At 40.2% G+C, this 27,463-nt stretch overlaps 1 protein-coding gene across 2 annotated transcripts in view; it reads left to right on the top strand.

The window, feature by feature from the left end:
- Positions 1–25,818, top strand: part of SUMF1 (sulfatase modifying factor 1) — an 86,040-nt gene extending 60,222 nt beyond the window's left edge. For both annotated transcript variants that reach the window (XM_061128047.1, XM_061128048.1), the window contains 2 exons: positions 13,618–13,677; positions 24,716–25,818. In XM_061128047.1, the coding sequence (XP_060984030.1) occupies positions 13,618–13,677; positions 24,716–24,826 (171 nt within the window). In that variant the 3' untranslated portion in view covers positions 24,827–25,818. The remainder of the gene's footprint in view (positions 1–13,617; positions 13,678–24,715) is intronic.
- The last annotated feature ends 1,645 nt before the right edge of the window (positions 25,819–27,463 follow it).

Consider the following 27,463-nt stretch of genomic DNA (forward strand, 5'->3'; position numbering starts at 1 on the left):
CACCATCTGGATATCTTTTGTTCAGTTCAGTCTGATGCTGACCACATGGAGTCAGCACAGACTCCAAGGTTTAAGGGCTCAATCCTGCAAGTCTGCCCCACTTCAGATGCCAGTCCAAGTATTGGGTTCTCTGGGTGCCTGCACTTCTGTCTGAGGTGGCTCCTAGGTCAGGAGTTCCCACAGTGCTCCCCTTTCAGATTTGATAATGTGCTAGAACAGTCCATAGATCCCTTTACTTACTATCATGGGTTTATAATAAAGGATACCAACGAACAGCCAGATGCAGAGATACACAGGAGAGTATCTCTGGGGTCCAGGAGAGTCCTACACACAGGAACTTCTGTCCCTGTGACTGTGGGGTGTACCACCCTCCGAGCACATAAATGTGTTCACCAATTCAGGCTCTTCAGATCCCATTGTTTGGTTGTTTTATGGAGGTCTCGTTACATAGGTATAATAGATTCAACTCTTGGCCATTGGTGGTTAGGTTCAATCACCAGAACCCCTCCCCTCCCCGGAGATCTGTGACAGAAAGTGAAAGTTGCTCAGCTGTGTCTGACTCTTTGTGACCCCATGGACTAAACAGTCTTTGGAATTCTCCAGGCCAGAATATGGGAGTGGGTAGCCTTTCCGTTCTCCAGGGGATCTTCCTGACTCAGGGATGAACCCAGGTCTCCCACATTACAGGCGGATTCTTTACCAGCTGAGCCACAAGGGAAGCCCCCAGAGATCAAGGGGTGGAGCTAAATGTTCTAACTTGCTAATTGCACCTGGATCTCTCTGCCTGACCAGGGCCCATCCAGAATTTACCAAGGGCACCCCCCCCCTCCCCCACCTGCCCAGCTACCAGTCATCTTATTAGCACACAGAAGATACAAGTCACTCTGGAGAATCAGTACAAAGACCAAATATGTAATTTCCCATTGCACCACAGGGTTCTCTACTATCTTACTCTTCATTCAAACCTTTCCCCCTTTTTTTGTTGAATCTCTACTTTTTGACCAAATGCAATTATATAGAAACTTAAGCGCAAGGCATACATCCACTGGTTCAAATAATATTGATATCTATAGTCTCAGCCACTATTTAAGGCTCAAATGATAAAGCAGGGAATAGAGCAAAGTCTGTGGTGTCAAGGTGCCTGCCCTATTAGGAGAAGGAAAGCAATTTGTAATTTGTCACCAGTAGTAAGTGTTAGTGTATTTCATTTTTTCTTGCAGTGTTCTGACACCACATGTGTGTGTTTTTATCTGATATCAAATATTTAATTTTTCTCTAACATGAGCTGGGTGTCCAGAGATTCAGTCCAGTTCTGATGCTTACTCCTGGAGTTATCACAGACACAACAGATTATGAACTCAATCCTACAAGTCTTCCAATACTTCATATGCCAGCTGAAAATGGGGTACCCAGGCTCCCCACACTTCTGCCTGGCAGAATGTGAATTTGGGGGTTCAGATGAGCCCTTCGCTCAGGCTTGGTAATATACTAGAACAACTCACAGAACTCAGGAAAACACTTTACTTATGATTGCTGGGTTTAATTTAAAGTATACAACTCAGAAGAGGCAACAAAAGAAAGATTATCATCTTTCTCTTCCAAGGATCTCAGGAGCTCTGAGCCAGGAACTGGGGACAAAGACCAAATATTGGCATTTTGATACCACAGCAAGGAAGAAGGGGGACGTGTAGGGTAGGAGGAGAGAGAGTGGAGTGATGGAAGGTGGAGGAGGGGGTGTGATCTTTCAGGCTGTCTGGGGGCTTGTCATTTGACAGAGACAGTAAATGGTGTGTGAAGGCTGAGGGAAGAGTCAGAAAGAGCTGTAAGTGCAACGGACAATGATGTCATGAGGGACTCAAGAAAAGGGATAATGGGAAACAGACCAACATCATGTTGCCTTGGGAAGCAAGACCAGGGGACTTGCCTGCCGGTCCAGTGGCTCACACTGCAATCCCGGTGCAGGGGGCCTGAGTTTGGTCCCTGGTCAGGGAACCAGATCCCACTTGCCACAGTTAAGTGTCCGCATGTCACAACAAAAAGATCCTACATGCTCCAACTACCAAGATTCTGCATGCTGCAACTAAGGTCCAGTGCAGCCAAATAGATAAATGACAAAATATTAGGAAAAAAAGAAGCAAATCGACACGCTATTGTGTGTGTGTACATAAAGACACTTTCTATGCACCTGACATTGTGACTTACTGAGATTTCATGGCACCTGTCATTTGTTCTGTAATGAAAGGAAGATGTTGGATTTCCTTGTTATCACTTTATTTCTGAGGCATGCTTTTCCCTTGGAGGTATTTGAAAACCTTTCCAGTAATACACAAGGGAAGATGAGACCTTACAAAGTAGGTCTATGAAATGGAACAGGTTTTTCCATGGTTTGAGGCTGAGATTGAGATCCCCAAACCCCAGGGGATTTGAGCCAGAGAAACTACTGAGGGTATCCTCAGTATGTGGATGTCTGTTTAGATGGTAAGTGTTGCTACTTTAAATGTGTATTTATTCTTAAGTGAAAAAAGCAGATGCCTTATGCCAAGAGAAGTTCATTTGGAGAAGCACATCTAACAAGGGCATCCTGAAGCTGATGAATGTCTTTATTTTAAAAAAATATGAACTCTCAACTCAGTTTCCCTTGGGCCTAGCCATTTTCTTGCAGTGAACTTGTGAAATATGGAAGGGCTTGGGCTGTTCAAACTGTAACAGTAGAATGATTTCTTTAAAAATATGATACCACATCAGCTGTTAAGGGGCACATGGCTGAGTGGCTGAGTGGGAGCCTGGAACCAGATGGCCTGGGCTTGAACCCTGACTCCTCCCATTACTACCTGTGTTACACAGGACAGGCAGTTTAACCTCTCTGTCCTTTGAGTCTTCATCTGTAAGATGGCCCTGATAATGGGGTGTCCAAACATCCCTAGCCTGTGCACGTGCCTGGCACAGTTGTTAATAGCTGCCCTATTCACTCCCCAAGGTATCCTTATTTGGACAATTAATTATATAGTTGCCCTCCCAATAATAGAACCTACATCAGAATATCATTTTAAAAATTCAAAACAGTAAAACAATACCTGATTCTAATATGTGCTCAGTAAATATTAGCTGCTATTATTAGCTGTTATAGTTGGAATCAGTGTTTTAAATAACCAGTTTTATGTATTATCCCCCAAAGGAAGAACTGTTACTGTAGTCCTTGGGCTATGAAAGGGGCATATTTTTTTGGAAGATGGAGGACCACGGACACTGTGAGCTAGTTAATAACATGTTGAGAATTCTCTTCCTTTTTAGCCGGGTGTGGGCGAAACAAGTAGCATGGAGGAAATGACTGTTTTCATTCATTTCTCTAACAGGGTAATCACCATACAGCGCATGCTGGTTTTACAGAGAAAATACTGCGGGGGTTGTTAATTTGGACTGTGTGTTTAATGTGCTATTCTTTCCAATCTGATCTCTAGTTTCCTTTCTTTGACCTTTCTCCGGGTGTCACCCTCCTTTTCCTCTCCTCATGCAACATCTAAAGGTAATTGCAGTCCCTTATGTTGTTCCCTGTGCTGGGGGTTGAATAAAATTACACATAACTGAAACAGCTTTATTTGAAGTACTGGTTTCAGCCACCCACTCTTAAAATCCCTTGTCACGTTTGACATCAGGTAACTGAAGTGAATTTTGGGTTTTTTTTTTTTTTTTACATTGTTTTTCACAAATGTGCCTTGGTCAGAGGTGCAGCTAGTCTGGAAGAGTCAAGCTGGATAAGCACAGGGGTGGGATGGATCTCGGCTTCTGGTCTTGTCACTTGCTAGCTGTGCGATCCGGATCTGTCCATTTATTCCATCTCTCTGAGCTTCACTATTCTTCATCCCTGGAATGGGGATCATGATACTTTCTGCTTCCCAAGACTTTTCTGAGGATCAAATGAGGGAAGAGATATTATGGTAGTATGTTCTAAGCAAATGTAGGCAGATTTCCTTTTTAAAAAGTATTTGTGTAATGACTGCATCAGGTCTTAGCTGAAGCCTGTGGGCTCTTCATCGCATCCTGCAGGCTCTTTAGTTGCTGCACACAGGCTCTCTAGTGGCTGCACGTGGGCTTAGTTGTCCTGCAGCTTGTGAGATCTTAGTTCCCCAACCAGGGATGGAACCCACGGCCCCTGCATTGCAAGGCTAGTCTTACCTGCTGGACCACTAGGGAAGTCCCAGAGTTCCTTTCTTGAAAAACAGTTGAGGTGATTGGAAAGAAATTCCTTTTAGGAGACACACAGGCAGACACTAGAAGAAAAAGGTTAAAAAACTGCTCCTGTTGGTGTGTTTCTGAGCTGCCTATTGCTATAGTACTGGGTGATTTAACAAGGGCGTTGCTTTACCATGCATGAAATGCTTCAAATCAGCAGTAAGATCATTTTTCTTTAATCCTGAACTTGAGAATGCCAAAATTAAGCCTATGGAAACCTAGATGATAAGATAGCTTAAAGGCTTGATGAGAAGTCAGGTGTGCAGAGAGCCCAGCTTTTAGCCAGTAAGGGCAAGGATGGCTTAGCTCTCAAGGGAAGATACACGCTTCTCAGGATCAGAAGGTGGAGAAAGAAACCTGTCCTTTTAAACTCCAAACCCCCTATAAAAAACTCCTGAGGAAACTTTTGACTCCTAACATTTGGGGGCTCTGAAAGTTTTTTCTTCTTTTAGCTTATTCTGATGTGTGCTTTCTCTCATTTAACTTAAAAATTGTTCTTATTATAGAAAATTTCAAACATGCAGAAGTTGAGAGAGTGGTGTATTAAATCCCCATGCCCTTCATACCTAGACTTAATAATTATCAGCTCATGGCTAATTTAGTTTCATCTGTATTTTCTTGCACTCATCCCTGCTCTCCTTCTCCCCTGGATTATTTGAAGTTGATTCCTTATCTCTTAGTTTATTTAAAATACCATCATTTAAAAATTTGTTTATTTTTATTAAAATAGCTTTAATGTGGTATAATTTGCATAAATGTGATATAATTTGCATAGTGTACAATTTGACCAGTTTATATATATAAATAAGTATATGTGTGTGTGCCGTGCACAGTCATGTCCGACTCTTTGCAGTCCCATGAATTATAGCCTGCCAGGCTCCTCTGTCCATGGAATTTTCCAGGCATGAATACTGGAGTGGGTTGCCATATCCTTCTCCAGGGGATCTTCTTGACCCAAGGATCAAACCTTTGTCTCTTATAGCTCCTGCATTGGCAGGTGGATTCTTTGCTGCTGTGCCACCTGAGTATAACTGTATATACTGATCAAAAAATAAATATATATACACACGTATTCATGAAACCACTGTAGTATAGATAGTGAACATAACCATCACCCCAAAATTTCCTTATGCCCTTGGTAATGGCTCTACTTTGCTCTTTCTGCCTCTAATACTCCAGCAATTGCTGATTTGCTTTCTGTCATAGTAGATTAATTTGTATTTTGTATGTTTTAGAGTTCTAGATAAATGGAATGTACAGTATGTACCTATTTTTTTTGGTCTAGCTTCTTTCACAGTGGCATAGTTTTTATTTATTTAACAAATACCACTGTGCTCCTGTTGGGTACCATTTTGGAAGTTGCAAGACCTCTTAGGAGACAGTTGTAATAGTCCAGGTAGAACATGGAGCAGGTGGTTTGGAGCAGGATGGTTACTATGGAGATGATAGCTGCCATCCATTAGAGATCTGCTTTGGAGGTAGAGCTCATCAGACCAGCTGGATGTGGGGGTGAGAGAGAGGGAGGAATCAAGAATTACTCCTCAGGATTCTTGCTTGAGCAGATGGGTAGGATGTAGTGAAATGGAGGGAGACTCTGATAAATAGGCCTGACTCTGTCCTAATTTCATCCTTTACTGGGTGTCCATTGGTTTTTCACAGTTATTATCATTGGTTGATCTGAGGCAGTATCAAATCTGCAGATGAAAACAGTATTTAGTGTTTAAGATATTCACCAAATTGCCAAGTCTTCTCACAAATATTATTAAATACAGGCCAGCTGCCATTGTGAAATTGAAGATAGTGAATTTCAGTTTTCTCCTCGGGTGTTTGTGATGTCATTTGTACCAGGAAAGGGGAACAGAGAGTAGTGCAAAGTCAAATAATACTTTCACTATATATGTGTATGTGTATATAAGTAACCGAAATGTTTAGTTTTCACCTAAAAAGCAATAAATGTGCAAACAGGAAACTGATCAATACCAGGGAAAAAGATTAAGTAGAAACTGAGTGAGCACAGATACTGGATTTAACAAAGACTTAAAAGCAGCTATTATATTTAAAGGACTAAGGGAAAATATATTCAAGAATTGGTAGAAAATACTACGTGAATCAACAAATAGAGGCTAACAACAGACAAATAAAAAAGATAAAAGAAGAACCATGTGAAATTTCTAGAATTGAGAATATAATAACTGAAATGAAGAGTTAACATGATAGCAGGTTAGAAATGGTAGGATGCCTAAATCAGTGGACTTGAAGGTAAAGTCAAAAGAAAATTTCTAAACCAAAGAACAGAGAGGGGAAAAAAAAACTTGAGACTGATCAACAGAGGCCTGTGTGATGGTATCAAACATTTGAACATGATTTTAACACATGTATAATAGGGGTCCCAGGTGGAGAAGGGAGCAAGAACGGGACAAAACATTTTTGCAAGATTATCTAAATACCAAACTTAATGAAAATTATCTACAGATCCAAGAACTTCAGTGAACTTCAACCAGGATAAACACAAATGAGAAATATACCTAGACATGTCATAGTCACAGTGCTGAAAGACAAAATATTGAAAACAGCAAGATAAAAGTACCTTATCACATACAGGCCAACAATAGTGTGATTAGTGACTGTTTTCTCATCAGAAACTATGGAAATCAGAAAATGGTAGAGTGATATAGTCAAGAGGCCGGGAAAAAAAGAAACAAACTAAGACTTCTATATCTAGCAAAACTATCCTGTAAAAAATGAACATGAAGAAAGTCTGACTGTGGTTCTAGGAAAATGGAGTAGACATAGATTTCCTCTTCTTCCTACTAAATATGCTGAAAACTCTGGACCCTATCTCGAAAAGGAGCATAAAAAGTCCCTGAAAGGTGTAAAGACAGCAGAGTAACTGCAGACCTTGGGCCCTAGGAACGACATGGTGGTGAATTCCATAGGTTTTTCTTTTTGCCCCATGTATCCCAGACTTAGAGCTGAAGAAACCACCAACCTCCAGATGCCAAGGGGTGTAAACAAAGTCTCAAGAAAAGCCTACTCTCTCTAGCCAAAGGAGCAAGCAGGAAACAGTCTAAAAACACAGTAGACTTCTAGTCAGTCTAAGACTTACTAAACCACCCTACTCCGTGTAGGCACCATAGAAAAACAACTGTTCTCCTGTGCCTGCACAGGCCAAGAGGGACCTCATGCACCCTCATCAGGCTGGTTGAGGTGCCATGATCTACCTGCCAGTGTGGTGTCAGAGCAGGCCAGGTGGGGTGCCAGGCCTTTCATCATTGGCTGGCAGTAGTGAAGCCGACGCTTCCCGTGGTGCAAGTGGATGTTGTATGGGGAGCCAGGGCTCTCACCTCCTCCAGCAGTAAGTGAAGAGTGTCCCTCCTGAGGTGACAGTGGAGACCAAGTGGGGAACCCGGACTTCTGCTTCCACCTGGTGGTAACGAGATGGCTGTCTCCTTTCCGCTGTCAGCGTGGTGCCAAAGAAAGCCAACTGAAACAGAATGTTTAAGTAAGAGCCAGAGGGACCTCCTCGGTGGCGCAGTGGATAAGAAGCCTGCCAGCACAGGGGACGTGTGTCTGGTCTCTGGTCCGGGAGAATCCCACATGCCACAAAGCAACTAAGCCTGGGTGCCGCAACCACTGAGCCCACACTCTAGAGCATGCAAGCCACGACTGCTGAAACCTGTGTGCCTAGAGCCCGGTGCTCCACAGCGGGAGAAGCCACCACAATGAGTGGAAGCCCATACAAAGCAATGAAGACCCAGCACAGCCAAAAACAAATAAATACATAATTTAAAACATTAAAATGAAACTCAGTAGTACAGTTATTTTGAAAAAAAGAGCCAGGGTCATGTAACATATAAACATTATCCAGGTTTCAACTGAATAATAAATTGTCATACCAAGAACAGGGGAGACACCAAACTAGATGCAAGAAAAACAGTCAATAGATACTAACATGTTTGAAACAAATGAAAAAAGAGAATAGAAACTTCAGAAAGGAAATAGAAAATATAAATGGGAACTAAAGGCAAATTCTAGAACTGAAAAACAGAATAACCAAAATAAAAGCTTTGTGAATGGGTTCAGCAGCAAAATGAAAGGGACAGAGGGGGAAAAAAATCAGTGAACTGGGAAAAAACAAATTATTCAATCTAAATATTGGAGAGAAAATACAAAATGAATAAATGATGTCTCGGGGAACTTTGTGATTGTTAAAAAAATATCATCTAAAATTTTGTCTTCGGAGTCCCAGAGGATAGGGGAAAGAGCATGGGTTGAAAGGTTACCCAAAGAAATAATGGCTGAAACCTTCACCAATTTGGGAGGAGACTTAAATCTGTAGTCAAGAGGCTAAGTGAATATTAAATAGGATCATCCCGAAGAAATCCATACCAAGACATACCATAATTAAACTTCTGAAAACCAGAGACAGAAAATCTTAAAAACAGCCAAAGAAAATCAACACTTAACCTGTAGGGGATGAGCCACTGTGAATGACACTGTGTGGGTTTCTCATCAGAGATCCTAATAAAGGGCAGAAGAAGTGACGCGATCCTTTCCGCCTGTATTCCTTATGGTACATGCTAAGTCGCTTCATCGTGTCTGACTCTCTGCGATGCTAGGGACTGCAGCCCACCAGTCTTCTCTGTCCCTGGGATTCTCCAGGCGAGAATACTGGAGTGGGTTGCCATGCCCGGCTCCAGGGGATCTTTCTGACCCAAGAATCAAACTCGGGTCTCCTGCATTGCAGGCGGATTCTTTACCCCAGAGCCACCGGGAAAGCCCCCATATTCCTTATAGACATGATTATTTTTTATGTGTCGAAAACTGCCAACCCAGAATCCTTTATCTAGTGAAATGTCTTTTAGGAATAAGAGGAAATCAAGACATTTTCAAATGAAGGAAAACTACAGAATCTGTCATCAGCAGACCTGTCATAAATGAATGTCTAAAGGAAGTTCCCTTAACAGAAAGGAAATGATTCAAGAAAGAATCAGGATGGGAGAAAGAACATAGTAGGAAAAATATGGGTACATATCGTAGGCTGTCCTCTCAAGATTTCCAAGTTTTGTTTGATGGTTGAAGTAGAAATTATGATGTTGATGTGTTTCTAAATATGTTTGGAAGAAGTATTTAATGCAGTTATAAACAGGGGAAGCTAAAGAGATATAAAGGGAGGTAAATTTTCTGTACTTCACTGGAATTGGTAAAATAATACCAGTAGACTAATATTTTATATCTTATCACAGTTTTGTATATGTATAAATAAAGTATTATATATATTTAATACTTGTATAGTAATGTATATTATATATTTAAGTTATATGTTTAATGACTATACATATACTAAATATATATGTAAAACTGTGATTAAGCATTGTAAGTGAATAAAAATGAATTTCTTTAGAGAAATCTTTCTGCCACAGGAAGGCAGAAAAAAGAAAACAAAAAGTAGAAAACAGACAAAAGCAACAACAAAATGACAGTCTTAAGTCCTAAAATATCAATAATTTCATTGAAAGCACAATGGTGTAAATATTAAAAGGCACATTGGCAATGTGGATTAAAATACATAACCTAACTATATACAGTTCTACAAAAAACTCACTTCAAACATAATGATATAATAGATTGAAAACAAAATGATAGGAAAAGATGTTTTATGTAAACAGTAATCAGAAAACAGCAGGAATGGCTATTTTAATGTATAAAATAGACTTCAAAGCAAAGAAAATCACCAGAGTCAGGGAAGGACATTGTTTGATGATAAAACAATCAATCCACCAAAAGGATGTAATAATACTAAACATGCATGCCCCAGTGAAAAGAGCTGGAACAAATGAAGCAAGAGCTGATAAAAATGAAAGGAAAAATAGACTAACCTGCAGTTTTCAGTGGAGGTGATAATGCTCCTTTCTCAGCGATTGGTAGTATAACTAGATAGAAAATCAGCAAAGATACAGAAGAACTCAACACCATCATCAGCTTTCACGCAGGTTCTTATCTGTTCCTGAGCAAATCTCTGTGTTCGCTGTGTATGTTTACTTAGGTTCTTGAATACTGGTGCTGTAGGTCATGCAGGCATGGCAGCCTCTCTTCCTACCAAGTATGTAGGCAGAAAGGTGAGGTATTCAGACACTACAGTCTGTAGCTCCTTTAAGTAGTTTTAACCTGCTTCCCTGGTGACTCAGTGGTAAGAAATCCACCTTCAGTGCAGGAGACCCGGGTTTGGTCCCTGGTCTGGGACAATCCCCTGGAGAAGGAAGTGACAGCCCACTCCAGTATTCTCTCCTGGAGAATTCCATGGACTGAGGAGCCTGGTGGGCTACAGTCCAAGGGTTGAGAAAGACTCAGACACTACTTAGCAACTAAACAACAACAGACTTGACCATGAGAGATGTTGTTAGTTTTGATTTATTGATCCTTTCTTCAGCAAAGAGAAATGGAGGCATTTCCCCCTTATAATAGTTTCCTAGAGCTGCTGTAACAAATTACCACAAACTTGGTGGCTTGAAAAAACAAAAGTTTATTCTCTCACAGTTTTGGTGGCTAGAAGTCTGAGACCAAGGTCCTGGCAGGGCCATAATTCCCTTCAGAGTCTCTAGAATCCTCCCTTGTCTCTTCCTAGCTTCTGGCAGTTCCCCGGAATCCTTGGCCGCCTTTGGCTTGTAGCTACATCACCCTAGTCTCTGCCCCCATCTTCACATGACCTCCTCTGTGTCCTTTCCTCCTGTTACAGGGACACCAGTCACTGGATTTAGAGCTCACCAAAATCCAGTGTGACCTCATCTTAACTAACACAACATTTACAAATGTGCACATTCCCTATTTCCACATTTGGTCATATGCTGAGGCTTTGGGTGACCAGGAACTTGAGGGAGGGGGCACTATTCAACTCATTACACGCTGCTAGTCATGTTTCTGTTTTTTTGTTTGTTTTGCAGAGTGGTAAGCATTTCAAACAGAAGTAGCTAATCCTGTAATCCTGCATCATGTTTTCTGGCAAAAATAGTTTTATTTCTAAGGATCGGCTGAGCAGTTACCTAGAGGACTGTATTAACTGCTGTGGTCTTACCAGCCTGGGGTGATCTCATTAGGACTTGTGTGTCACTTTGTTGAATGTCATTTTTATTGATTGAGGATTTGGTTCATATGAGATGGTGATAAAAGGGAACTATTTTGTTCTCACTCCTTCCTGTTGGCAAATCAGCTCCTTCTTGTTCTTGGATCTAACTTGACAAAAGAATTGAATCTTGTGTGCCAGCATATGCTGTGAGCGACTTTAATCAGAATTTAGACTGTCATTTGGTACATTATAACCCATCATGCAGAGAACCACCTGAAGCAGTGCAATGCAAGAATCCCCAAGCGAGAAATTTAACGTAGGAGAGAGTGGCCATTCTGTGGGATAACAGCACAGTTATAAATGCTTTCATCTCTGCTTCGGTGAATTCTGGGTGATTATGCTACTTTTATACAATAATAAACTCACCAAGCAGAGTCTGTGTGGTAATGGCTGTCAGATTCCAGATATTCCTGGAAAGGATACTGTGGTGTGAAGTCATTATTTTCAGATGTAGTTCTTCTCATTTATAGCTTGCCCATTTGTAATCAATAAAAGTTTAACAGTGTAACATAAAGCAGTTAAGGGCATGGAAATAACATAAAGCAGTTAAGGGCATGGAAATAACATTGGCCTTGCAATGGAATGAAGGCTAGCCAGTGGCTTGGTCTTTGACAGTTTTTAAGTACCTGAAAATGCTTTGAAGGAGAAATAAAGTTCTGCTCACAGTATGTTACTGTTTTCCAGTCAGTGTGCTAACTATGCTTGGAGAAAACATGGTTCTTTTAGGTTCTGGCACTTAGATCTGGGCCTTTGACAAGGAAAAGGAAAACTCAGATTCCATGTTGGCTCACACAGTAAAGAATCCACCTGCAATGCAGGAGACCTGGTTTTGATCCCTGGGTTGGGAAGATCCCCTGGAGAAGGGAATGGCAAACCCACTCCTGTATTCTCGCCTGGAGAATCCCATGGGCAGAGGAGCCTGGCGGGCTACAGTCCATGAGGATGAAAAGAGTTGAACACAACTGAGCAACTCACACTTTGAAAGAAAAAAGTAAACTGAGATGAGAAGCACTGTTCAGCCTTCTCTTATTTTCAGTAAACAAAGAGCAGGCAGCTGTATCATTGGTTGACTTTTTGCATAACAAAGGAAAACCAAAAAACTCTTATCCCTCTCAGACTTCCCAGATGTGGTTCTGGTTTGTAGGAGCTTACTGCTAGCTCTCAGATACTCTTTGCATGGCTAACCTAATCATGAGGCTTTTGACTCTGGCAACTAAAACTTTACAGCGTTCATTTCTATTGCAGTTTTTCCAAAGCCCTCCTTAGAAGAAATAGTCTTACATCTTGGCTTGCTCTTTCTGGCTTCAGTTCTTATTATAGTGGTAGCCACCATTCAGTTTCCTATACTCTTGGTCTCTAAGCTCTGGAACCAGGCTGTCTCAGGGTGAATCCTCATTCTGACACTTGTTCAATCTCAGAAGTTGTTACGGAAATCACATGAGTTAATACTTGCAAAATACTGAGAGCCATACTTGGTTTATAATAAGCACTATATAAGTGTTTCTGAGAAAGATAAACTACATTCTTTGTCTTGATTGTGATGGTGGTTATATGATTATACATTTGTCAAGACTCATTAGAAGTGTGCATTTAAATGTTGTAAAAATATAAGTTTATATAAGTTATACCTCAGTAAACCTGACCTAAAATTTTTTTAGAGAGAAAAATTATATCTATTTATTCAGTTAGGAGGGGGTTTATAAGGTGTTGCACAGTAGGATTTTAAAAACATAATTCAAAGAGGCTTGCCAGTCTAGGTCTGCAGGCCAGTTATAATGCAGGATAAATTTGCCTGTCATCATGAGAAGCTGATGTAAGAGATGTTGCCAGGCAGCCTCTTAGTCATCTAGGAAGGAAACACTATAGGGTTTGGGTTGCTTAAGGAAGTCACAGAGTTCAGCAAAGAGTGGGAACTTGAGTTGGACCTCAGAGGATATAGGATTTGGAAGGCATTCGAGAAGGTGCACGGGTGCAGATGCAAGATCCAGGGACAGAAAAGCATGTGCCCCATTTAGGCAACTATGAGAGAGCTGGCTGGATTAAAATAAATGCTCTGACTGCAGATGGAGAAGGGAATGGCTACCCATTCCAATATTCTTGCCTGGAGAATTCCCATGGACAGAGGACCCTGGTGGACTACAGTCCGTGGTGTTGCAAAAAGTCACACACGACTGAGTGATTAACACACATTCCCTCTCTCTTTCTGACCTTGGGGGGGCAGCTGTACTATCTGAACTAATGAGTTCTCTTCTTTTCATCCACAGAAAGGCCCCCCTTCTGGGAAAGACCGGGTGAAGAAAGGTGGATCCTACATGTGCCATAAAGTAAGTCAAGTCACTAACCTCTATTTTGGTGTTCTAACAGCAGGTTTATGGGTCCATTGTAATCATTAACCCCCAAATGTCCCATCCATGTCTATTAATACATCTCCATCAAAGCAAGGAAAAAAAAGAAGTTTGGGCACAGAAGTGATGCAAGAAGCAGAGGTTATAAATGGTCTGTTGTTAACCATATTCCATCTGTTGTATTGTGACCCTTTGAGAGATCTTTGTTGTCCCACAAATCTGGGTGGACTATATACCTTTTCCAGCATGGAAGTCTGGAACCACACCCTTAATTTATTTGAGGCTCCAGTAGTTTTTTTGGCTTCTCTATTACTATTAAGGTAAGAATTATAGGTGGAGGGTAGATTGTGGTATATTGAAATAGAAACATCCCAAGTGTTCTTGGTATATAGAATGTGCTTTGTAGAATAAACATTAATCTCAGAGAATGCTTTTTCTCTTTGGGCTGTGATGTCAGTGTCAGAGACAGTTGTTCTTGGCTAGTAGAAGTGACTCAGTGTTTCATGAGTAGCCTTTTTTAAGGAGTTCAGAAATTGAATAGCACGCCTCTCCCTTTTTTTCTTTAAATCATGTATTTTTAGTGTCTCCAGCACTTCAACTTCTGTCTTTCTATCCCTATGCAAAGATGGCATTTCGCAGATTGTTCCTCCAAGGAGCATCCTATGATAATTCAGTCAGTCTAGGCAGTTAGAGACTTAAAATACCCTGTAATGGCTCCAAATTAAGTTATTAATTTGATAATGGAGGCATTGTCAAACTTTGCCTTAAAATAATGGTTCTCAAACTTTATTGCACATTAGAATCATCTGGGATCTATAAAAAGTACTGACGCCTGTTTCCTCACTCACCTCATCCTGATTTGATTTTTCTGTATTATGACCTGGGCATCAGGATTTTAAAGCTCTTGAGGTGATCATAACATACGTCAAAGTTTGGGAACCACTGGCCTAAAAAGACTCTCTTAAATTATGTGTATGAGAGAGTTCATAGGTGTGTGTGTCTTCTTCATTTCTTGGAATTTTTAATATAATCATTTAGATGGAATTTCATAGAGTTGATTCAAACTATGCTTTACACCTACCTTTATAACAAGATGTAGACAAATTTATCTTTAAAATTCTAATTTTATTTTTAAATTAAAAGCATCACCCTAGGTCATTCGAGTAGTTTAAAATATTCACATACCCATCTGTCTGTAGTCCTAGATTTTTTTTCTCTGATTCAAGCTGTTACTGCAGGTGTATCTGAATCCTCTTGCTGGGGAAACCAGACTTCCGTGAAAAGCAGGTGAATCTCTTTTTGCAGAGCAGTAGTTCAAAACTCTAGTTGCCACCAGTTATGTCTATGACATATGGCACTTTTCTTAATTGATGATCCATTTACTCTATAAGAATTGAGGACCAAAAGATTTTTTCTTCACAGTTAAGTGGAGAAAATGAAACTTGTAAGAAACATTTCAAGTATGAACACCAAAATATTCCAGTGCCATACATATAAATGTGTCTACTTTACCATTTCATTTTGCTTGCTTATTTTAAATGTTTTAAATTTTTATGAGCTGCTTAGTTTATGCTTTTAAAATATCTTTTAACCTAATACATGCTTTTAATAAATACAGTTACATGGCAGAGTTGATTTTTGTATATTTGTATTGTGCAACCTTGTTAAACTCATCTGTATTGGTAACGTTTTTTGTAGGTTCTATTGTATTTTCTACATAAGTGGTTATACCAACTGGGAGTGTAGACAGTTTTACTTCTTCCTTTTTAATTTGGATATTTTTTATTACTTTCTCTTGCTGTATTTCTCTCTGGCTAGAACCTCTAGTATATTGTTGAATAGGAGTGATAAGTACAGTCTTATCTAATTTTGGATCAGAGGAAAGACATTCAGCTCTTCAGAATTAGCTGTGATATAGTAAGCTGTAGTGTTTTCAGAGCTTGAGAAACTTTCCTTCTGGTCTTAGATTTTTGAGAGTTTTTATCAGAAATGCATGAGGATTTTGCCAGATGTTTCTTTGAGACTATTGAGATGTTTATGTGGTTTTTTGTTTTTAGTCTGTTAATATGGTGAATTTATTTGTTTGTTGTTGATTAATCTCTGGGAGTTTGTGTCTTTCAAGAAATCTATCCATTTCATCTGAGTTTATGAATTTATTCACATAATCTTTGCATTTTCACTTGCTGTTTAGACCATTTACATTTAACATGATTATTGTTATGGTTGGGTTTAAATTTGCCATCTTGAGATTTGTTTTTCTCTTTGCCTCATCTGTTCTTTTCCATTTGCTCTCTCTCTTGTTTTTTAAACTTTTTTGGATCAAGTTCTTTAATCACTTCATTGTCTCTTCTTTGGCTTATTAGCTTTAGCTCTTTGTTTTAAAATTTTTGTGGTTGATTTAGAGTTTATATTACACATCTGTAACTTTTCTTAGTCACCCTGAAGGATAAGTTTTAATTTAGTCAGGATCCAAGGGGTGGAGAGAGTGTTCCAGAAGAGAGAATAGCAGAGTGGGCAAAACTGAGTGGGAACCACAAGATTTCCCAGAGAGAAATGGCAGCTCTAGGATCTCAGTCAAATTAATTGTAAATGATGTAGGTAATTAACCTCAGTCTGGTTATTTTGGTGAGGTCAAGGAAATAGCACAGTGTTGATTGCGAATTACTTTCAGAGTGCTTATTCTTTCCACTAGATTAAGAGTGACAGCTTTAACTGCCACTAGGTATAGTAAGTGCATTAAACTGTGGAGTCTAGAATTAGATCTGGGTTGGAATTCTGTAACTTCTCTTTGCTAGTCTTTGCCTGTAACCTTAGACACATTACCTAACCTTTTTAAACATCAGTTTTCACATATGTAAAATGTGCATCATAATTGCAGCTACTGTAAGTAAGGTTCTTATGTGGAACAAATGTACCAAACAAATGTATACGCACACATACCTAGCTCATGGTAAAGACTTAGTAAGTTAGTTGCTGCTAATACCATCATTCTTTGTTTTTTTTGTTTTTTAAAACAACAGAAATTTATATTCTCACAGTTCTGGAGGCTAGAAGTCCAAGATTCAGGTGTTACCAGTCTGTTTTCTTGAGGTCTCACTCCTTGGTTCAAAGAGGGCAGCCTTCTGTCTGTGTTCTTGCAAGGTCTCTCCTCCATGCATGCAGGGCTCTTCATTTCTTAATCTCCTCTTCTTACAAGAATGCCACTCAGATTGAATGAAGGCCCATCTTAACAGCTTACTTTTAATGTAATTATCACCTTCCCGCTTCCAAACACAGTCACATTCTGAGGTACCAGGGGTTAGGGCTTCATGCATAAGAACTTGGAGGACATAATTCTTTCCAAAACAGTGCCATCATTCTTAATCATCAACCCCTCCATCTTCTCTTCTGAATAAAGAACCAGCGAATGAACTGCTAACTAGATAGGCAGAATCCTAGAAATAATTCTTACGGCAAAGGTGAAAATCAGTAAAAGAAAGAAAATCAATAAAAAGAAAAAAGAATAGTTAATTCATTTTGAAAAAAAATCACCTTAACTAGAAGGTGACTTATTTTTGATCATTATCAGGGCCAGTCTGCATGACTAAAGTAAGCTCTGATGATTGTTTCTGACTTTTTGAGAGTCCGTCCAAAGTATGGCTTCAGTAAGGATAAGAGAGCACAGAAGGAGCAACTGTGAGTCAACGTGGTGTTAACAGCAGATTCTAGAATGGGATTGAAGAAACTCTTATCCTAGATTCACGGTTATAAGCCATGTGATCTGAGGAACACCATTACCATGCCTGTGCCTCATTTTTTCCTTTGTGTATATGATGCACAGATAATACTTACCTCAGGCTTATTAGAATTAAGTCACTTAACCCATGTGAAGATTTTAGAACAGTTCACATAGTAAGTACTCAAGAAATATTAGTTGTTTTTGAAGTTGTTAGATTAATTCCCATGACATCTTTAGCCCAACCCACAACATGGAGGAAATTCTTACTCCCTGCCCCCACAACCCCACCATTTTACACCAAGATTACTAGCGAAAGGAGTTGATCAAGTGTATTGACAAGGGCAGTGGATGGGAAATTGAGAGACCTGGGTTCTACTGTGTCATTTTTCTATAATCATTTTGTTCCTAATGAGCTACAGATACCTCAAAACTATTCTTTATACCTAAAACTCTTCCTCTCATGAAAGCCATATTGCCATCCCACTTGACTCCAGTGCCCCGAGGCTAGTAAGCCATTATCTTAAATGGATTGTTCTTGAATCCAGGCTCAGGTGCTTAGTGCAGCTATAGAGATCAGTTTCACACAGTAATTAGCTATTTTGATGAAATGGGGCTAAAACAAGTCCTCACCTCTACCTCTGTTCTTAATTAATAAAATGACCTATATTTTAGCCACTCAAAGTCCTAACATCACTAATAGCCATTTTTGGTGCTAAAAGTAGAGTTGGGAAAAAAAGAAAGAGCAATGAGGACATATGAAATCAGGCCATTTTCCTCTTTAGTTATGTATTTCATTAGTTGCCCATTACTAGAATTTAAAATGAAATACTTATATTAAAAAGTGTTTGCTGAGTGAATGAGTACATTTAAAATGCAATGATAATGTGAATTGACTGTTTTCTCATGTGATCGTCCTGACCTTTTCAACAGTAACTTGTAGTGAGACTTGCTTTTTAGGGTTTAGTTCTTTATCATTTAGGTAAATGGAAGAGTTTAGGTATTGCTGTGATCCAGTGGAAGAGTAGCTCTTTTTATCACTTATTTGAAGCTTTTTTGGTTATGTAAGCAAAGCATTTTCATTGCATAAAAATTAGAAAATAAATAATAAACAAAAATGAAAAAAATAATTTACCTTGCTTTCTAAAGAATATATTGATAGTATTCTACTCAACTTTTTGGTGCAGTTTTAATTTTTCTTCCCCAAATAGAATTATGCTGTATGTACCAGGGTCTTCAAGTATGGCTATAAGCAAAATCTCTTATACATCATGAGTGTCTTTTCTGACCACAGTGTTCCAGGCAGGCACAATTTGTTACAGTTGCTACAGCCTGTATTTTGTGGCATATGAACACCTAATTTTAAAATAGTTTGTTATATAATCTGAGAGATAAGTTGCATATAGAACTGTGCCATTCACCAAAGATGTAACCCTAACCCTTGTCACCAGAGATAGTCCCTCAGCTTTCCCATTTATATAGCAAATACTTTTCCTATTTATGTAGCAAATGCATGCATGCTAACTTTCTGCAGTCATGTCCAACTTTTTGCAACCCTATGGACTGTAGCCCACCACATTCCTTGGTCCAAGGGATTCTCCAGGCAAGAATACTGGAGTGGATTGCCATGCTCTTCTCCAGGGCATCTTCCCAACCCAGGGATTAACCTGTGTCTCCTGCACCTCCTGCATTATAGGCAGATTCTTTACCGCTGAGTCACTGGAGGAGCCCAAAAAGTAAAGTAGAAGTTGCTCAATCCGACTTCTTGTGACCCCATGGACTGTAGCCTGCCAGGTCCCTCTGTCTGTGGAATTTTCCAAGCAAGAATACTGGAGTGCGTTGCCATTCCCTTCTCCAGGGGATCTTCCCGACCCAGGAGTTGACCCAGGAGTTGAATCCGGGTCTCCTGCATTGTAGGCAGATTCTTTGCCATTTGAGCCACCAGGGAAGCCTAGCAAATGCATAACTGTATTCAGATGCTGGCAAGAGTAATATCATCTTTACAACACAACATCTCTAAGTCCTGCAGGAAAGCTGATGAGTGCTTTTGTTTTAGTTAGGAAGTGGGTTAACCCAAAGAAGTCAGATAAGACAGGCCAAATGAGTTCTTTTAATTAAGAGTTCTTTTAATTAAGAGCATTATAAGGTAACAGTTAAAATAATCTCCACATCTACCACTTAACTTTTTCATATAAAGATAAGATGAAGCATTTTGACATTATCCCATTAGTAGACCATTTTATCAATGGAGCAGATTGAGAAAAGATTTGCCTAAGGTTAAACAGCAAAATGGCTGTCTGAGGAGGCCTTACAAATAGCTGTAAAAAGGAGAGAAGTGAAAAGCAAAGGAGAAAAGGAAAGATATCCCCATTTGAATACAGAGTTCCAAAGAATAGCAAGGAGAGATAAGAAAGCCTTCCTCAGCGATCAGTGCAAAGAAATAGAGGAAAACAACAGAATGGGAAAGACTAGAGATCTCTTCAAGAAAATTATAGATACCAAGGGAACATTACATGCAAAAATGGGTTTGATAAAGGACAGAAATGGTATGGACCTAACAGAAGCAGAAGATATTAAGAAGAGGTGACAAGAATACACAGAAGAACTGTACAAAAAAGATAATCACAATCGTGTGATCACTCACCTAGAGCCAGACATCCTGGAATGTGAAGTCAACTGGGCCTTAGAAAGCATCATTATGAACAAAACTAGTGGAGGTGATGGAATTCCAGTTGAGCTATTTCAAATCCTAAAAGATGATGCTGTGAAAGTGCTGCACTCAATATGCCAGCAAATTTGGAAAACTCAGCAGTGGCCACAGGACTGGAAAAGGTCCGTTTTCATTCCAACCTCAAAGAAAGGCAATCCCAAAGAATGCTCAAACTACCGCACAATTGCACTCATCTCACATGCTAGCAAAGTAATGCTCAAAATTCTCCAAACCAGGCTTCAGCAATATGTGAACCGTGAACTTCCAGATGTTCAAGCTGGTTTTAGAAAAGACAGAGGAACCAGAGATCAAATTGTCAACATCCGCTGCATCAGTGAAAAAGCAAGAGAGTTCCAGAAAAACATCTATTTCTGCTTTATTGAGTATGCCAAAGCCTTTGACTGTGTGGATCACAATAAACTGTGGACAATTCTTCAAGAGATGGGAATACCAGACCACCTGATCTGTCTCTTGAGAAATCTGTATGCAAGTCAAGAAGCAACAGTTAGAACTGGACATGGAACAACAGACTGGTTCCAAATAGGAAAAGGAGTACATCAAGGCATATTGTCACCCTGCTCATTTAACTTATATGCACAGTACATCATGAGAAACACTGGGCTCAATGAAGCACAAGCTGGAACCAGGATTGCCGGGAGAAATATCAATAACCTCAGATATGCAGATGACACCACCCTTAGGGCAGAAAGTGAAGAAGAACTAAAGAGCCTCTTGATGAAAGTGAAAGAGGAAAGTGAAAAAGTTGGCTTAAAGCTCAGCATTCAGAAAACTAAGATCATGGCATCTGGTCCCATCACTTCATGGGAAATAGATGGAGAAACAGTGGAGACAGTGTCAGACTTTATTTTTGGGGGCTCCAAAATCACTGCAGATGGTGACTGCAGCCATGAAATAAAAAGACGCTTACTCCTTGGAAGAAAAGTTATGACCAACTTAGATAGCATATTAAACAGCAGAGACATTACTTTGCCAACAAAGGTCTGTCTAGTCAAGGCTATGGATTTTCTAGTGGTCATGTATGGATGTGAGAGTTGGACTATAAAGAAAGTTGAGCACTGAAGAATTGATGCTTTTGAACTGTGGTGTTGGAGAATACTTTTGAGAGTCCCTTGGACTGCGAGGAGATCCAAGTAGTCCATCCTAAAGGAGATCAGTCCTGAGTGTTCATTGGAAGGACTGATGTTGAAGCTGAAACTCCAGTACTTTGGCTGACTGATGCGAAGTGTTGACTCATTGGAAAAGACCCTGATGCTGGGAGGGATTGAGGGTAGGAGGAGAAGGGGACAACAGAAGATGAGATGGTTGGATGGCATCACCAACTCGATGGACATGAGTTTGAATAAACTCCAGGAGTTGGTGATGGACAGGGAGGCCTGGTGTGCTGCGATTCATGGGGTCGCAAAGAGTCGAACACGAATGAGCGACTGAACTGAACTGAACTGAGTGACTGAACTGAACTGAACTGTCTTGTTCTGCATTGTATCCATTGTGCCTGGAATAGCATGTTGCGTGTGGTAAACTGTCAAATATTTAATGAATAAATAAACTGTGCTCTGATGCCATCAGCCTTATGGCTTTGCTGTTCTCTTCACTTGAATTTTTCCATTTTCATGCCTCTGACATCATTGTTTTGTCCACTTAACATACCTTCTTTCCTCCTTTCTAAGTCCTGTAAATCAGTGCCACTTAATCTGTAGCCCATGGGCCGATAGCATGAGCAGCACCTACCAGCTGGTTAGAAATACAGAATCTTGGACCCCAGACTACTCTTACTGAATCAGAATCTCTGTGTTTGTGACTTGGAAACAGATATTTACATGAGTTCTCCAGGTATTCTTCTATATCCTCAAGTCAGAAGTTGTTATTATTTAGTCACTAAGTCATGTCCAAGTCTTTTGCGACCTGTGGACTATAGCCTGCCAGGCTCTTCTGTCCATGGGATTTACAAGGCAAGCATACTGGAGTGAATTGCCATTTCCTTCTCCAAGGGATCTTCCTGACTCAGGGATCAAACCCACCTCTCCTGCAGTGGTAGGCAGGTCCTTTATTACTGGGCCACTTGGGAAGCCCTAGTCAGAAGACCTCAGCCATAGTCAGCTAAATCCCACTCTGGCCAACTTCTGCCTTCCTAAAATCATTCCTAAAAACGTAGACATCCACAAGCGACCATTTCTTCCTGTGAATTAGTAATAGCCCCAGATTCTTTTAACCCCAGCCTGTTTTGCCTTTTTGATGTGTAATCATTGTTTCCTCATCCAGCCTGTGCACTCTAGCCAGACAGTGTATGCTGAAGGCAGTCAGGAAACACTTGACTGGTTTTTTTTTTTTGGTCATGTGTGGTACAGTTTTGGAACATGACTGTCCCTATTTGACTGCCTCCTTCCCCCTGAACTGCATTCTTGCTTCAGTGTGGAATCCACCACTCACAGTGGTAGCATGGGACCCTGCCTTATCCAAGGATCTTGACTCTAGAAATCCCAAAGCACTTTGCCTCACAGCAGCCCAGAGTCAGCCCTGCATATACCAGAGCTTCTGCTGGGTCTTCCCACGTGGTCACCTCTAGCCAGTTTGGAGCCCCCATTGCATCCCAGTCCCAGGTTGTAGCAGATGCCATCAATATTTTCATTATTTAAAGCATACTTTTTATTCATTGTCCCTCTGCCTGCCTGAATATTGGTAATAGTGTTATATTCCTCACTGATGGGGAAAATGAGAAAATTGGTTGCTATTGTTTCACTATCTGTAAAAGAAAAGCATGTCTTTTTTTTTTTTTCTTCTATGGTAGAAGTGCTCCAGAGAAGTGCTCCAATTTCTTTGTCAGCTTTTAGAGATAATTTTTATGAAGATTAGAAGCATTCAACTTTTGTGAGAGAAAGGAGAATAATAAGAATTAAGGGGGGGAAAAACCACCTCTGTCATGCTGACCTATTTTCCCCTCCACAAATTATCTCTCCTTCATGAGTTCCAGAGTTTACACTAAATGATTTTTTACTGTTTCTTTAACCAGCATCAGGGACTTTAATTTCACAGGGTTCACTCAGAGTTGATGCTTTTCAGACTTTGGGTAACTAGTTTATTTTCATTCTCCGTTATTTTGGATTAAAGTGTAATCTTAGGACCTAAGAGTTCCTTGCATGGTTATTTTTGGAATATGGAAGCTTTTGAAGTGTTTAAATCAACTCATCTTGTGGTTATTCGCTGAATATCTAGTAGGTGGCCAGGAATATGTTGGACTCTCTTATTTGTGCAAGTATCTGTGTACATGCAGGAGAATTTATCAGGGGCGGGAAAGAAGCATGAGATGTGATACCTTTCCATCTTGCTAGGGAAGCAAGCATACCACAGTTAGACCTGGGTTTGAATTCTACTTCTTTGAATAAATGCGTCATTTAGGATAACTCATTTAGTTCCTCTGTGCTATTATAAGCAAATGTGAATAAAAATATGTGATGAAGGTGCCTTGCACTGTGCTTGGAGAACTTGATGTCTGTATGTGTTTGTGTGTATATATATATATATCTCATAGTCTGCGCTTATAAAACAATACAAATCCCCTGCACAAAAATATATAGCTTTATGAGTTATTGTGATTTAAACTCCAAAAGCAATGTATTAAGAAAAAAGTGTTTTTCACAGCGTTTCCTACTCTTGATGTTCCTGGGTTTGCAATTTAATTTTTGCCAACTTGCTGTATATTAAGTAGTATCTTGATGTTGTTCTTAATATTGTCTCAATTGCCATTTGCTTTATTACTTGGTTTCATGGCAAATACCATTCTACATGTAAAGATAACTTTTCAGATTATAAACGTAATACTTATTATCAGAAATTTGAAACTCCACTGCCTGAGGGTTTCCTTATAACTCAGTCAGTAAAGAACCTTGCCTGTAAGGCAGGAGACCTGGGTTTGATTCCTGGGTTGAGAAGAACCGCTGAAGAAGGAAATGACAACCCACTCCAGTATTCTTGCCTAGAGAATCCCATGGACAGAGAAGCCTGGCAGGCTGCAGTCCATGGAGTTTCCAAGTGTTGGACACGACTGAGTGACTCACACACACACCATTCAGATTCTGGTGCATTTTGAATCTTTCAATCTGTTTTTCTTTGGCATACATGATGATCTAGATTGAGATCACACTACATATACAATTTCATATCCTAACTTTTTCATTTAACATTGTATCCTGAGACATTCCTGTGTCATTAAATGTTCCATGAAAACATGCCTTTGAGTGGCTACTTACTAGTCCAGCTTCTGGATGTGCCACAACTTAAGTGACCATTGCTTGTTTCATGGTTTTTGCCTATTCTAAGTAATGTTGACAGCAACATCTTTGTATTATATCTGTGTCAAGTTTATAATGTAAAGGACATTGGTGAGCTCTAAATGTGGTACCTTTTTTGAAACCTACATATTCCATGTACATGGGGTGGGTGCCTATAGGGGAGACACTGTTTACAAGTTGGCATAACTCTCCATAGCTGGTACTTGGTTACCACATGATTCTGACAGTTGAGACCCTTCAGCCAAGAGTCCAAGAGCACTCACCTGTCTGGTTCTCTCCGCAAAGTCCTACTGCTACAGGTATCGCTGTGCTGCTCGAAGCCAGAACACACCCGACAGCTCCGCTTCGAATCTGGGATTCCGTTGTGCAGCTGACCACTTGCCCACCACGGGCTAAGAGCCAAAAAGAGCCTTCCCGAATCCGAGAAGTCGTGTCTACTCTGCACACGGCTTCCCTCAGAAGGCTGAACAACCTCGTGTGAAGACTTCCCACCCCAAGGTGGGTTACATACCTGCCCAGTGGCCAAAGGAACCGTATGGTGAGACCAAATCGCTGACCTGCATCAGCATGTGCGCTTTATTGTGTGATGTGTTTCATGTTTTACTTTTGAGAGTGTTTTAAAGAGGAAGGAGGTGGAGGGCACCCTGAGCTCGGCTTCAGGAGGCCTGTGTTCCACCCAGGGTCTGCCCGTGGGTTTGACCCAGGGTCCCACTCTTGATCTTCTTGGGCCTCAGTGAGCTCATCAGTCCAGTGAGGGGATGCACAGTGTGATGTCTGAGGCTCACTCCCGACTCACAGATCCTCTGGATATATCAGATTCTATTGTGATTTCATAGTGAGAATTTATGACAGATGATTTTTTAGCTATTTTTTCCCCATGTGTGAACCTCGGGTGATACTAATCATGTGAAATAGTTGTTCTCTTATGTATTATTTTCAGAAAAGAATGGGGTGGGGTGGTGGGGATGAGTCTTTATATTCATACCGCACTTTGCTTTTTCAAGGAAATCAGTGTCTACATTGTTATGATGAATCCCACTTGGGCCAGTGATGGCATGCTCAAGTTCAGCCATCGGAACACGCAGGAATGTCTGTGGGGTGACTCTACTGTGCTTTATCTTTTAACATTAAGTGCCTTTGGTTTGGGGGGCAGCTGTAAGCCCTATTTTCCCCCTCTCCCCAAAGCCTTCAGTGAATGTGAACTGTGTGCTACACAGAGAAGCCTGTTTAATTCTAGATGTAGGAGAAAAGGAGCAGGAACCTTGAATCAACTATATTCAAGGTATCCAGTATTTTGTAATAGGGAAGTAGGAAATCCTGTTGTCTGTGGAGTATCCCATGCTTTGGATCGTGCACTATGTCGAATAAACTTGGTATCTGCTAAATCAGGCTTCTGTCTCCTTGGTTCCTTTTCTCTTTCACTCTATTAATGTCTTCTTTTTAAAAAATGACTTTGTGCTATGTGAGATGTATGTGTTTTTTTATGTAAAAGGTTTTTCAGATATGCATGTGTGTTGTTTGCTAGAAAACCTTTACATCGATTAGCTGCTTGATAACTTTGATATGGGAGTAATTTGTGGGAGTGTTTATTCCAAAACACAAGGCTGTTCTGCCAGGAACCTCACTGTGACCTTGCTTCTTCATCCTCAGTAGATGAGACAAAGTCAAGGGCAGTGCCTCCATCCCGTAAAAACTGACAGGTGCGTCACGTGCAGGCAAAGCACCTTCTTTCACAGCGATGGCTTCCAACCAGAGATCTCTGTCATCAGGATTCCCAGCCTGATTCCCCGTTCTTTGAAGACATCAAATTCATTCCTAGCCTATCGTTTGAAAGGAAAGACTCATCTTGAGGTTGGTTATTCAAAAACTAAGTCAAATAATATTCTGAAGGGTTTAGCCAACCCTTAACTGCAACTTTTGAGCCTAGCCTCTTAATGTTAAACGTTTATCTTGAAAAATAGTCATGTTGCTGGCGTGTTTGTCCACATTTGTTAATCTGTCGCTTTGTGGATATAAAATGTTTCTTTACAGACTTTCATCAAGTGATGATTAATTCAGGCAAAACAAACAAAAAGCATTTGCTTCATCAAAAAAGCTAATAGAGGAAATAAGGTATTTTATTCTTGAAGTCACCACTAGTCAAGCACAGTTTTTGTTTTTACTTACTACCTCCCACCTGCTTGGATTTTTCACATGGTTATACTTGCACTGTGTATATTTTGGATTCTTCTCTTGGTAATTAATGTTATATGGCATAAATATTTTGAGGTGTGTTTTGGCTTAGTCTTTAGAATTGCATTTTTAGCAGCAGCAGAATGTTAGAAAGCACTAAAACAAAATCCTAACAAATCCTTCATTTAAGAGCCACACTTCCAAGTTACTAGGGCTTCCCTGATAGCTCAGTTGGTAAAGAATTCGCCTGCAATGCAGGAGACCCCGGTTCGATTCCTGGGTTGGGAAGATCCCCTTGAGAAGGGATAGGCTATCCACTCCCATATTCTGACTTTCACTCACTCACTCCAAGTTACCAGCTACAGAGTGCACCAGACTATAGACAGTCATGGCCACTACACTTTATAAAATTGCATGTTGATTTATGAACAGACCCAAGATCATAGTATAATAACTGCAGCTTTAATGCCGTATACGCGTTCCTGAAACGCCTCACCTTCTGCAAAATCGCATGTGAAAAATAGGGAGTGAAAGGGAAAAAGAGAGGTGGGGTAGAGCACTCTAATCACAAGGAACCTTGTAACCAGAGTACTAACAGCAATAGTAACTATCCTGGTAAAATCAGTAGCTCAGTTAAACCTGCACTCACATCTGTAGGCAGCATCACAACCCGTCAGTCCTTTGCTGCCTTAAGCCGTGGGGCTCCTTCATCTTTCTTCTCCAAGATGTAAATTTTTAATCACATTTACTTTTTAAAATTATTATCATTTATTTATTTATTTATTTTTACTGCGCTGGGTCTTCATTGCTACGCTCGGTCTTTCTCTAGCTGCGGTGAGTTGCGCCTGCTGTTTCTTGTGG

Source organism: Dama dama, chromosome 24 (genome assembly GCF_033118175.1).
Source record: "Dama dama isolate Ldn47 chromosome 24, ASM3311817v1, whole genome shotgun sequence".
NCBI lineage: Eukaryota > Metazoa > Chordata > Mammalia > Artiodactyla > Cervidae > Dama > Dama dama.